The sequence below is a fragment of the Taudactylus pleione genome, unplaced genomic scaffold (genome assembly GCF_031769625.1).
Source record: "Taudactylus pleione unplaced genomic scaffold, aTauple2 ptg000179l, whole genome shotgun sequence".
NCBI lineage: Eukaryota > Metazoa > Chordata > Amphibia > Anura > Myobatrachidae > Taudactylus > Taudactylus pleione.
The window spans coordinates 15,577,612-15,591,127 of NW_028284581.1; the positions used below are offsets into that span (position 1 = coordinate 15,577,612).

The 13,516-nt window shown below is 38.3% G+C and overlaps 1 protein-coding gene across 1 annotated transcript in view; it reads right to left on the reverse strand.

Annotated features, from left to right (window-relative positions):
• Positions 1-4,285: 4,285 nt before the first annotated feature.
• Positions 4,286-13,516, reverse strand: part of CTDP1 (CTD phosphatase 1) — a 165,461-nt gene continuing 156,230 nt past the window's right edge. Inside the window, exon 13 of the mRNA XM_088475897.1 lies at positions 4,286-5,248. Coding sequence (XP_088332023.1) covers positions 5,113-5,248 — 136 coding nt within the window. The 3' untranslated portion in view covers positions 4,286-5,112. The remainder of the gene's footprint in view (positions 5,249-13,516) is intronic.

The following is a 13,516-nucleotide window of genomic DNA, read 5'->3' on the forward strand; positions in this document are numbered from 1 at the left end:
GGCTTTGACCCACTATAAGAAAGAGAAATATGAGGATGAGTGTGTCATTTTAATACAGCTAAAACATTTTAGCTTGTTACATTATTTGTTGTTTTGTCTATATTAATTTTTGCAATTCTGGGGTGTTTTTAAAAAAAAAAAAAAAAAAAAAACATCATTAAAAGTAAAGTTTTACTACTATTATTTGTTGTAAGAGTGCCCCCCAAAATGAGACTCCTTTTCTTCCCATGTCAATTTGATATCTTGACTCTAGGGGAGCACCACCAAATATACACGTTTTTTCTTCATTGATTATTATTATATTCACTGTAACAAATTTCTAAATTATTATATCTGGTGAGTTTGCACTTACTCTCTATCAGTCTGGTTACATTATACATTCACTTGAAGCAAAACCTGTGCACTAGCCTATCCTGATATTCACAAATACTGTTTCCAATAATGTGCCAGCCTAAAAGGTGCAACCAAGACATATCGGTAGATACAATTCCCAGGAAAAGGCATTGCTCTGCCACAGAGCAGGTCCAGTCACCATCCCACCAGTTAGTACTCCTGAAGATACAGATACCAGACAAAGGAGCATATCAATATTTCAAGCCTGGCAGTGGACAAGCAGCAGGCAAGCCCCTGAAACTACAAAAAGAGCAAACTGTGTAGCCTGACTCTAGGACAAAAAGGACAGGAAAGAAGACACAGAAACTAGGAAGGTATGATCCTATATACCCTCCACATGTGTCTTCTCTACTGCCCTGACTCTGGGGGACGGGTGGATAAAACTATACAGGTATGAGGAGAGAAAAACAGAATTCTCTGTGGCAGCAATCACACTCTCAGGATATACAGGAGGGGCATGGGGATGCACGTACAGTACAAGTCTGATTCCAACAACCTGTACACAGAAATGCTGTTTTAGTGTTTTTTTCAGTTGAGTCTCCCATACCTAAATATTCCAAAATACTGAATATTTTTAGCATGACTGAGATAGTGAAACCTTTGATGGTTCAATGTACACAAACTTTGTTCAAGGCACAAAATAAAAATATTGTATAAAATTACCTTCAGGCTATGTGTATATGGCGTATATGAAATATAAATTAATTTCATGTATGTATACAAACTTTGTTTGAGTCACACATTTTTTTAAAATATTGTATAAAATGATCTGCAGGCTGTCTGTATAAGGTGTATATAATACATAAATGCATTCTGTGTTTAGATTTGGGTCCCATTCCCAAGACACATTATGTTATGCAAATATTCCAAAATACAGAATATTCCGATATCCAAACTACCCCTGTTCCCAAGCATTTTGGATATGGGAGACTCAACCTTTATTAGGTTTTAAGTAATTTGACTAAATGGGCTTAATCCAAAACAGGACATTTAGGCGGGAAACTACCTGCAAACAAACACAAGGCAGGGAAGTACTCATTATCATAATGCAGGGAACCATACAAGATTGTGTTGTTGTGTGCTAAAATAAGACAATGGCTTATAAAAAAAAAACCTTAAAAAGACATTACAGAACATCCATTTTAACATGTGCAGATTAATTAAACTAATTTACATTAATTTTGAAGCAATAAGCAGCAAAAAAAAAAATAGAATAAGATGAAACAAATATTCTAAGATCTATATAATCAAAATCAACCATAAATAGAAAATAGCATTTGTTTATACTTTCTCATATTTGAAAAATTGCTAAATCATAATTTTAGACAGTGATAGGACAGCACCTTACTTATGGAATACTCCCACGGCAATAGAATTGAAATAGGACTAATAATTTTTTTTAAGTTTTAAAATACCTACCTACAATTTAGCAGACAGATGGAATGAAATATCAGACAAACACTCATTTAGTATCATGGAAAAATTTAAATTAGGTACAAATCTTTAGAGAAAATCAACAAAGAAAAATTAAAACCACTAGAAAAACTATATTAATATACAATTACAAAAAAATATATAGAAAATTAGCTGATCATGAAAAAGCAGAACAAATTATTAAGGGACATGCAAGACAACAGATTATAGAGATATGGGGCCAAATGTAATAGGGTGAGAGTTTAGAAAATGTGAGAGTTTAGCAGTAAACTCTCACATTGGTTGAGTTTTATCTTCAAAATGGAAAAACATCTGAATGAGATTTTAAATCGCGAGAGTTTAAGTCTAAAAAACATGCAAGTTCACTCTGTTACTTTGTTTTTGGACTCTATTACATTGGCAAAGTTTAAAAAGTGTCAGAAACTCTCACCCTATTACATTTGGCCCATGAAGTCTAATAAAGGTCAAAATGTGCATTTCACTAACATCAGAACATCTTTTTGTGATCCATCTTCGTCTACACTTCACCCACCTGTACTCTGTTCTGGAGTAGGAAAAAACAGAACAACATGTAGACAGAATGCTCATTAGCAGCTCGGTTTGGAAGAGGAGTTCTCGGATTTCTTTTCATTTGATTGTTAGAGAAGGCAGTGTGACAGGCGCAAACATAGGAACAAGTGTCCACACAGAGGCATAGACAAGTGGCAAGACATAGGCATCTGAGGAAGCCGCTGACGCTATAAGTAGGCGGAGAAAAGCGTTATCATCCCCACTATCCACAGGAGGCTGCACAGTTGGAGCTATAAACAGACAACCAAACCCAGGAAAAGAGCACACACTGGCTATATTTCCCTCCAGATTGGCTATGATCCGGTATTGCAAACAGCAGCAGGAGGCACAAGTGATTAGCTGTCACCCTGGGAATATGGACGGTATCCTTGCATAGTCACCATAAGGAACCTACAAGAAATCATACGGTATCTGTACAGCTACAGTAAATGCATACTAACATCTAACAAGTTGGCAAAGGGATACTGTTGTTTTATAGTTACAAAGTGACTGCCTGTTAAACAAAATAAAAAGGCCTTTTTTAATATCTTTGTGACCAATAAGCATGCTTTTTTTAAACATTTCTATTTTTGCTGGCTGAAAATATCAACTAACAATTTGGGAAAAGGAATTTACAATTTACAGGTCATCCTAAAGACTGTTGGAAAATAATTAAGCATTTGTGTGAAAGAAAAATATTGAGTTATTAAATCAAAGAAAGGCATTAATTGTATATATATCGAAAGCACTCGGCTGAAAGAAATTATTATATGAATTGAATACAGTGATACATTGTGAATGTAATATGAATTATTGTCTTTATGTGTATATATAATTTTTATTCGATTATTTATAACAATTCTTAATAAATGTAATATTTTTATTCTTACCAGTTAAATAGCGCTTTCTTTTTATGAAGTTTTCATGAAATTGGTCATAGTGTTTTACTTTTATTTTCAGATTTCTGGACAGGGAGCATGACCAAAAAAATCACAGTAGGTTTACGACCATTTTAGCAGATTTTAGGTAATTTTTTTTACCAATCTAATAAACACACGACCCTTTATATGCCAGAGTCCCCTCATAAGTCGTAAAGACCATCATGCATGTATATATATCAGAGCACCGTCATGCTATGCCCATTTATATGCCATGAGTTCAGAAAGCTGCTTTATTGCTCTTTAATCAATATAATACACAGCATTCAACACAGCCCAGGTACATTAAACACAGGTCACGATTCAATTCAACGCAATGCTGAATAGCCCCGGGAGAGAGCTCCCGAAGCTATTCAATTCAGTGTGATGTTTGGTCCGACTAAAGGATTTTTTCTCGCACTCTCCTGAGGGCACGAGGAGAAATCCAACAAGTGCCGGCCACGCGGCTTTTTGCCGGCTTAGCACAGCACTAACAGCCTTGCGGCCGGCACCTTAGTCGGAGAATGCCGGTTCTCGCAACTAAACACCCAGGTTAAGTTGAGAGAACAGGCATTCTCCGACTTAACATCACGCTTAATTGAATAGATCCAGGAGCTTCCTTCCGGCGCTATTCAGGATCGCTTTGAATCGAATCAAGGCCATAGTCACACTACTATACACAACAATCATACTACATAGCCCTCATTTCCAGCAATCAAATGTAAGAAGCCACCTGAATATAAGACTGCTCCTGGAACAATCAGCGACCTGGCAAGGAAGCCATCCAGAGACTGCAAATATGAACGTCTGTGTGCTGGGTTGTTCTCCCTCACATGCCTGAACAGCACAGAGTAATGGTGTGAGGTTCAAATCAATAAGAATCAAGATGATTGTGGCATTAAAGGCCATAAACCATTTGTCTCTCTATGCTGCAAGAGAGCTCATTGTTTTGGTTATATTTATTTCTTTTACAAAAATGCAAGCACACTAAATTCTACAAAATGGGTTTGTTTTATTAAACGAAAGAATCTGTTCTGTGGGTCATATATGAAATAGAATATACAAAAACTTTACATTAGTTCTCTCCCAAATAAAACCATATTGCATGTTAAGCTATAGTAATTTTTTCCTCTCTCTAGAGAACATCCTATGAATAAGCTCCATGTGGCAGTACAGACCTGAACAAAGCTGCAGTACCAGCACAGAGAGGCAAGGTTAAAAATCTAAACACTGCTTTTCTAACAAATCCAAACTAATGCACAGTTGAACAAATAAAAACAGCAATATTTACTTAGTGACATCAGTTAGAGGCAGGTGACGAGTCAAAGTCCATAGTTTTCTCAGATCACATAATATATATATATATATATATATATATATATATATATATACACACATACATACACACACTAAACTTGTGTCTGCCAATGGGCTGCACTCCCTCTCAAAGAACTGGCAGAAGGGGGCAAAAGTAAAAATAACAAAACAAAAAAAATCACAGGAAACCCTCTCAAAATCTGTAAAGCTTAGACAAAAGCATTACATGTCTTTGGCATATTACAACACTTCAACTTAATACTTGTTTCCTTCTACTGAAAGAAAAAATGAAAAAGTATTATAGCTCCTTAAGTAAAACACCTTTAAAACAACTAACTTGAAATGTGTAAAATAATGTGTTCCTCGCAAAATATACAAAAATGCTTCTGTCAAGAAAAAAAAATAAATTCATACATACACTGAAATAGCGACTCAGAAAAAGTTAATTTCATTTGTGTGTGCAATTACACAAATTACAAGTGTTTCCCTATTGGCATAGGTGTCATATGAAGTCATTGAGTTCAGCTTCAATTGCTGCTGCCATTTCATCAGCCTCAGAACTGCTTCCTTCCTCATCCTCATTGCTGGACTCGCTTGCAGCGTCATCTTCATCAACTTCCAATTTTCTCTTTTGGCCTCTGTGAATAAATAGACAAATAAAAGATAAGCTGATCTTACAGCATATAAAACTGCAAAGAAATCTTTAAAAGACAAAAAAAAACAAAAAACATTCAATAAAGGTCAAAGAGAATAAGAATTAATGATGATGTTTTGCCAAATATTTGAAAATTCACTCATTGGTTCGAGTGTTCCCGCTAAAGAGGACAGCTATAGAAGACTTACAATTTGTCGATGACCACCACAATATACAGGAATATAATATTATCTAGAAAGCTTGAAGTTTATGGATTGAGATAAGGATTTTTCTATCATTTGAAACACCATGCCTAACCATCCAAAATACATTTACAGCACAATGTCACAAAAATTCCTTTCTTTCATTTATTTATTTAGTGGTAGAAAGACATTTTATGATTAAAGGGTCTATTTCTAAGCTATAAAATCTTCAAATCACTGCAATTTACCAATGGAAGTTCGCCATGGTAGATGAGCAAAGCTCAGCTTCCTAGTGATACTGGCCAGTAGCAGTAAGAAGAGGAGGCTTACCGATTTGCCAGACAGTCCTAGTCCCGTCTGCGTACGCGTGACCCGGTATGGCAAGTGCACATATACCCACTACACTAGAAGCCTGGACTTTCAGCTTCCACTAGCAACTTTTTCAAAATATAAAAAAACATGACATAACACCTACAGTATGACCAAACATGTTTAATAAGTTGGAACCACTACTCTATGTAAACACACATCAGTTAACCCTATCTTTTTTCTATGATATGACAAACATAGCAAGCAAAATAGAGGAAGCAAAATGTGCAGTGGTGTTTGAATCAAACTGACTTAATTGTATTTATACTTCTACAAAGCAGGCTTTAGATTCTCTAACAGAGTGATTCTGTTCAAACCAAGATAAGAGTGCACTGCAAATACATTAATAACCATCAATTTAATTAACGTTTACAGTGTGAGTCCAATTATTCAACACAGAGCAGTAGACAGGAATTTCTACAAACAAATCAAACCCAAATATTTCACAAATGGAACAATTCATTATTTGCAATAGTTACATTGCAATGGGTACATGTGAATAAAAAACCCAGAATTATTCTAGATACATCAACTGATCATGTCTTTTTGAGTTATGTACAATCAATTGAGTGACAGTTCTTGGTAAACTAGATAAAGGTTATGACTACAAAATATAAAAAAGTAACATTTGTTTTAATTTTAATAGTGTGCTGTTTATTACTGTATTTATTATTTCAACCTATTGAGAAGCTGATAGCTGGAATGTTTTGTTCCCTGGGATTTAGTACAAAAGCAAAATCCCATAGAGCTTTATGTATGTACTGTAAATACATTCTGATAGTAAATTTATTTGTAATATGTGAGGATAGGGAAAATATATATAATTGAAAAAAAATATAACCACTTACATTAATACAATCAAATACATTGGAAAAAAACACACTACTAGGGGTAAATTTACTAAAATGAGAGTTTTTTGAAGTGGAGATGTTGCCCATAGCAACCAATCAGATTCTACTTAACATTTAACTAGCACCTTCTAGAAGATAATAGCTAGAATCTTACAGCCTCACACTGGGAGCGCTGGCTGCATTATCCAGCCCCAATGCAAAGGATTATACGCGTTAAGTGGCTTCACCTGAGCCAAGCGCTGGACGCGCAGCAGTTAATGTGTGCTCTGAATACGCGATCAGCCCCAAAGTCCTACTTTACGCTGATTCTACTGGAACATAAGGAGGGTACCAGCAGAAACGCATGATAAGTGCAGCCTTTGGGCTTGTCACCGAAAACGACGGAATTAGCTCCAGGCCACTTTAGACGGGAGCTTAGTGCACTGAAAATGGGAAAAACAAAGCGTTATTATTTATTTTAAATAAATTGTGCCTAGGACAACAAACCATAGTAGAGTTTAGGGTTACAAGTTAGTTAGTCAAGCAAAAATTCACAGCTCAAAATCATAACTATTATATGTTGTAGTTCATAACAATGAATGATTATTCTTCAGAGAACAAGCTGAAAAAGATTATGCAAAACAGTTTGCCTAATGTGCTTCATATACTGACCTCTGGACCCTCATTTAAATACAGGCATTGCGATAACCATAGCTTTTCACAATGCTACCTGTCCACAGCATATCCTTGGTTTTTCATTAAGTCAATAAATTAAGACTTTAACACTGGTTACACTAACAGAGTGAAGTCAAAAAGACAAAGTGTTTCAACTGATGGTATATAATTAAATATAATTGCATGAAAATTGTGTCTGTTCTGTGTATGAAAACCTTTTCCTTCAGTAAAAGTACCACTCTGTAATATATCATTACTTCCACTAGTTTTTGTTTTGTTAGCAAAGGCCAAGCCTATAGCTTCAAAATGGTAGGAGAAACTTCACAATAAATGTGCTATTATTAGTCAGGGAATTAAATTAGAAGTTTAACTTACAATGCAAGAAAAGTACACAGACACATCCTTTACACATTCAAACAATATATTGGTTTGTACAGATACTCTTACTTTGTAAAGGACCTATTTATTAAGACACAAAAAGTGGTCAATCTTCCGAAAACACACGTTTTCTGAGAATTGACTCACTTTTGGGCTTTGGATTATACAACATTGGGGAGGGGGGGGGGGGGGTCTCTCTCTTAGGCCAGTATTCAACTAGTTTCGCACCCGCGATACTTTGTCGTATTCCGCACTTTGCCGTCTTCACGTGCTTTGGCCACGGAAACTTATTGGGCGTGCCCCCAGCTATTCGCATTTAGCGTTGTTTTGGAGTGTTCCTCATTTTTTTTAACGCAGTTATCCTTTGGGGGGTTGTCCCAACAGTGCTGAGTGGTTTCCGCACCTTTGCACCCCAAAACCGCAATTCTGCACTTTTTCCGCCTGCTATTCAGAGGCAAATATTTTTCACCTATTACATTGTGTTTTCGAGTAAGTGGAAAGTCTTTGCAATTGAATACGGCAAATATTTTCCGACTGGTGAAAAGTCGCAATCGGCGATACTTTTTCGCGGATCTCGGCTTTGTGCGGCTAATTGAATACGGCCCTTAGGGCCAGATGTACTAAGCTCCGAAAAGTGATAAACTGGAGAGTGATAAACTAACAACCAATCAGCTCCCAACTGTCATTTTTCAAACACAGCCTGTAACATGACAGTTGGGAGCTGAGTGGTTGGTCGTTTATCACTTTTCAAAGCTCAGTACATTTCCACCTATGTTAGCAAATGAATCCTCATAGGTTACTATAGAGAATTTGTCATGTGCCGAAAATATTAGCTATTTAGAGCTTGGTCCCATTTTCTAACTCCATCTTGAGACGACTTTAGCCCATTTCAGCTTATAGGCTACATATGTGCATTTTTTTTTTTTTTTTTTTTGAAGAGGCATACTTTGGCTCTCTGTCCCCTAATTACTGGCTGTACATATGTAGTTGCTAAACGGGGTCCAAACTTGGAAGTGATCATGTAAATGAGCACTTTACTATTTAGCATTCGCACATTGTTCTCGGAGACAGTTTCTCTGCATCTCACTCTTGATACATTGCCCAGAAAAAGCATTGCATATCAGTGTTATATGCGGTGAGAAAGAATGCTAGTTTTTAGGCCTTTTACAGAAAATGTCATAAAAGTAGTAAGAAATGCAATATTCTGATAAACTGTATGTAGTAAACAGTTGTGTGCAGCTGCTTGGCTATGGAAAGGAATGCATCACTATATACTAGCGTTGGCGTTCTCTCTAGGTTTTCACAGTAATGTTCTAAATACCAGAATACAAAAAGAACCCTATGCATTTGATAGCAACTGATGTAATAGGTATGGTAATGCTAAAAACAATGTTTACTAGTGTTATATTGCTTTATATGTGCTTTACTTGCATTAAAAACAGCAGTAAAAAGTAGTTAATTAGTGCCAATGGATATGAGTTCTTCGAAATAAGTGCACATGATGTACGATTTTCCTAACTTGATTTTTAAGACAGAAGCAAAATGATGAAAGACGCCGAATCTTTGCATTTGACCAAGACTTTAATAGCTATATAGTTACCTGTAAAATATAGGTGACATACTCTTTGTACAATACACATTTCCAGTGCACTGGAGGCTTTTATATTCCAGCAGATAATTATTTTGGTTAATTTTGATGCCACATCATGATTTCATTTATTTATTTGTTTAAAAATGAATTTATTTGCTTATTAAGCATTCTCATAGAGGCATAAGAAGATCTAAACCAAAGGGCAACCAGTCAGCACTATGACAAGCATGTCTTACCCCACTTTAGTCTGATTAGTCACAGTCCAATTATCTATACAGATGTGTCCTCATACACCTAGACTCAATACGCCATGCGAGTAATATCCCATCTGAGACTGCTAGTGCAGAGTTTTTTTTTTTTTTTGCATCTATTTTAACCGAAAATGCATCTTAGACGCAATTGGATGCGAATAAGACGCACCGCGAGACTGCACTGATTAATTTGATATGCGATGCTTGTTTACCTCTATGCGACTGAATCTGTATATGAAGCACAAAAAAGTGTGCTGTGGAAAAAATCCTCAGGTTCTACATTGTAGCACTTCATATTCAGACTGCGTTGCACACAGATATACAAGTGTTGCTTCTCAAATGCAGTCTCGTTGTGTCTTAGTCACATTGCGTTAGGACTAAGTTGCATTAATCAGGCGAAAAACGCTGGGCACTAGCTGAGTCACACGGGACTTTGCGTGCAGAGAAGGGCTGTTTGGCATGACTGCAGCAATAGTGTATGAGAACACATCTGTATGTGGACAGGATTTGTTATGTAGAAAAGGTGATCGCCTGATGGTGATCTTTATAGTAGTAAACAGAATTAATTAGCATATTTTCCGATGCAATGGTGTTGAGATTATTTCAGTACAGGTGACTGTCTTCACTGCAAATTAGAATGTGTGCATTCAGGTGTCAAATGATGGAACCGTGACTCATCAATTGCCATTACAAGAATTAAAACAGTTCTTTCTTCTGGAAATATTATCTGACCTAGGAACACTTCTTGCCCTTGACAGCTATTTTGGCAAACTTCAAGCACTGACTTTGTAATCACAGTTTATTATTCCGATCAACATTGGTTACTATGGAAATAAAATAAAAAAACTTTTCTTGCAGTGCATACATTCCACAGATGGTTTACAAAGCATAGATACAGCTATCTACACAATTTAAAAAAGTTAAATTTGAATATCCTTAATACTACATATCACCAGAGATTAAAAATCCAAATCAAGTAAGGCCAATTAAAATAATTGCAAATATACAGCTTGTCATAATTGTAACCATTTTAGGTTTCAGTTCTAAAAAAGACTAAGCATAGGTATAGCACAAAACAGCAGAGAAAATAAGATTTTTGGTACTTACTGTTATATCTCTTTCTCTGGGGGCAATTCAAATGTTTTTTAAGGAGTGATAATTACTGAGTGCCCAGTGTTGCAATTCAATTGTTTGGGCGCTCATTAATCAACACCCTGGGTTTAGCTGTGTAAAACGGCTAAACCCGTCTACAGTTTTGGTTAGGGCGCGCTAACTGCGGTTACCGCCCCCTAACTAGGGGGATTCTTACACATTTCTGCAGAAATGCCAGCAGAAATCGTGCCCTCATGGAGCAACAATTGAATTGCTCCGTTGAGCTAACTTTCTAGCAGTATAAAGCTCCTTCCCTCTAACCCTTCATCAGTTTCAACTTTAAAGATCCTGAAGGATAGGTTGCATTACAACTATAACTATTTTTCTCATATATTCAACAAATGAGGAAGGGATCGAAGTGTCCCCCAGATGAAGTCAGAGAAAGACCAAAAATCTTGTTATCTCTTTCCTTCATCTGATCTGGGGGACACTTCATGACCATGGGGATGTACAAAAGCTGCCTCTAGGGGTGAATGTATGGATCGAGGACCATGTAGCTGCTTTGCATAACTGCTCAACGGATCCCCTAATCCGCGCTGTCGATGATGTACCTCCTGAGCGAGTGGAAACAGCTGAAATCTTGACTGGAACGGCCTGACAGCTCCAGTATATGCCTGCTTAATGGTGGCCATAACCCATATAGCCATCACCTGCTTAGATGCTGGCCAGCCTCTTTTCTTAGCATCATGAAGAATGAATAGACCATCTTTCCAAGGCTGGGTACATACTAGATGATGTGTACCCAGCTTGACATAGGCAGCGACGGTACCCAGTGTGGGAGCCGACATCGGCATGTGCAAACACACTTGCTGAAGCGGGCAGCGATGGTGCTTGCAAGGCTGATGGAGGATGTCGCTGAGGATCCGCGGGAGCGCACTAATCAGCGACATAGTGAGTGCACACTAAATGATGTGCCGAATATGTCTGTCCAATCCAGCTGGATCGGACGACATATCGTCTAGTGTGTAACCAGCATTATACTTGCAGTCCTGTCCAAGTAAATTCTCAATACTTTGGCCACATGTAACAATGACAATTTTTCCTTGCCAATTATCTTGACTGCTTTAAAGAAAAGGAAGGAATTACTATTTCCTGGTTTAAATGGAAATCAGACACTACTTGGTTGAAAAGAGGGGCTTACCTGACATCTCCGAGGAAAGGGTGCAGTCCAGGTCGCAGCATTGATGCTAGCTAAGCTCAGCCGCGACCCACCAAAATCACCAGCACAATTACTGATGCTGCGGCCCGGTGGTGGTAGATGGAGTCGCAGTACATGCGTCTTAATTCAGACACTTAGTACTGCCAACTCAGAAAATATAAAATAAAACATAAAATTAAAGCTTAGCACTGCTCTGAGCAGTCCCCGTTACAAAGGTGCATCTTGATCCTTCCGCACCAAACGAACAACTGAAGTCCTATGGCTAGGGGTGGGTTATATATGGGGAAGGACCCGGGGCATTCTGGGAGCAGAAGCTTTAACTGTTTGGTGCCTGGTCTTTCAACCATAATATCCCCACGGTATCCCTGTGGATCCCTATGGACCCCGAAGAAGAAAGTATTATATTTACAAAGTGAACATTACATTTTTTTCACAGTATTCACCAGAGGAGTCTCCGCAAAGTTTCATGCACTTAAACCACTTGGGTGAAGAAGCTGGACCAGTCCGAAGCAGGTATGTCTTCTACATGCTGGATGAATGTCTCCACTACAGCTTCTGGTGACTCAAAACGAAACCCACACATCTTGAGCTTGCTTTTTGGGTACACAAAGAAGTCGCAGGTGGCTAGGTCTGGACTGTATGGCGGATGACCAAGTCCTGGATGCGTTCATGGGCCAGGTGCATTGTCGTGATGGAGAAGGTCACCACAAGTGCAATGGCTTCCAGCACTTGCGTCAGGCATTGGTTGGCGTAAAAGTCCCAAGGGACGCTGCGCTGCTGCACAAGTGGTACATTAGCTACATGACCAGTCTTGGCCACAAAAACAGCCACCATCTGCTTGGCCACGCTGCGCTCACATCGGAACTTCTGTGGTGACGCACCTCCAACTGGGGCACACTGGGCCGACTGTTGTTTGGTCTCGGGGTTGAAACTGTAGATCCAGGATTCATTGCACTGATGATCTCCTAGTCAGAATTTGAGCGACAGTCATTAAACCTGGCCAGCATGTTGCGGCTCCAAGTCAGCTGATGTGGCACCCAGCATGCAGAAACCTTGCACAGGCCAAGCTTTTCGTGAAGTATCGAGCGGATGGGCCCCGATGAGATGCCTATCTCCTTCTCTAACTGGGCCATGGTCACGCTGGCGTCCATCTAAATTATGGCCCGTGCGACAGCAACGTTGTCCTCGGTGATGGCGGACACAGGAAGGCTGCATGGCTCCTCGTCTCCCAGGGACCATCTCCCACCCCGAAATGCTGCAAACCACTTAAACACAGTGGTGTGGAACGAAGTTCAATGCTCTCCAGTGGCCTCTGTTGAACTCCATAATGAATTCATGAAGAAAGTGACCTGACATCTTCGGTACGCAGTGTGCTTATATACGGTTCTGTGCACTGAAATTTCACAAAAACTTTAGTCAGAGATTACAGTTCACAACTGCACATTCCAGAAACTTATTGCACACCCTTTGCATACCTTTTCCAGACTCTGATAATTATCTGCAGAAACATTTTACCTGACTTTAATCATAGTTTGGATTACTGAATATGAAAACCCTTTGACATTTAAATCTTGGCTTCAAGAGCAATCCCATTAAATTTAGTTTCTGAAATTCCTGACATAGAATCAGACCTTGTAACAATAGATCCTCACATAGAGGGAGCT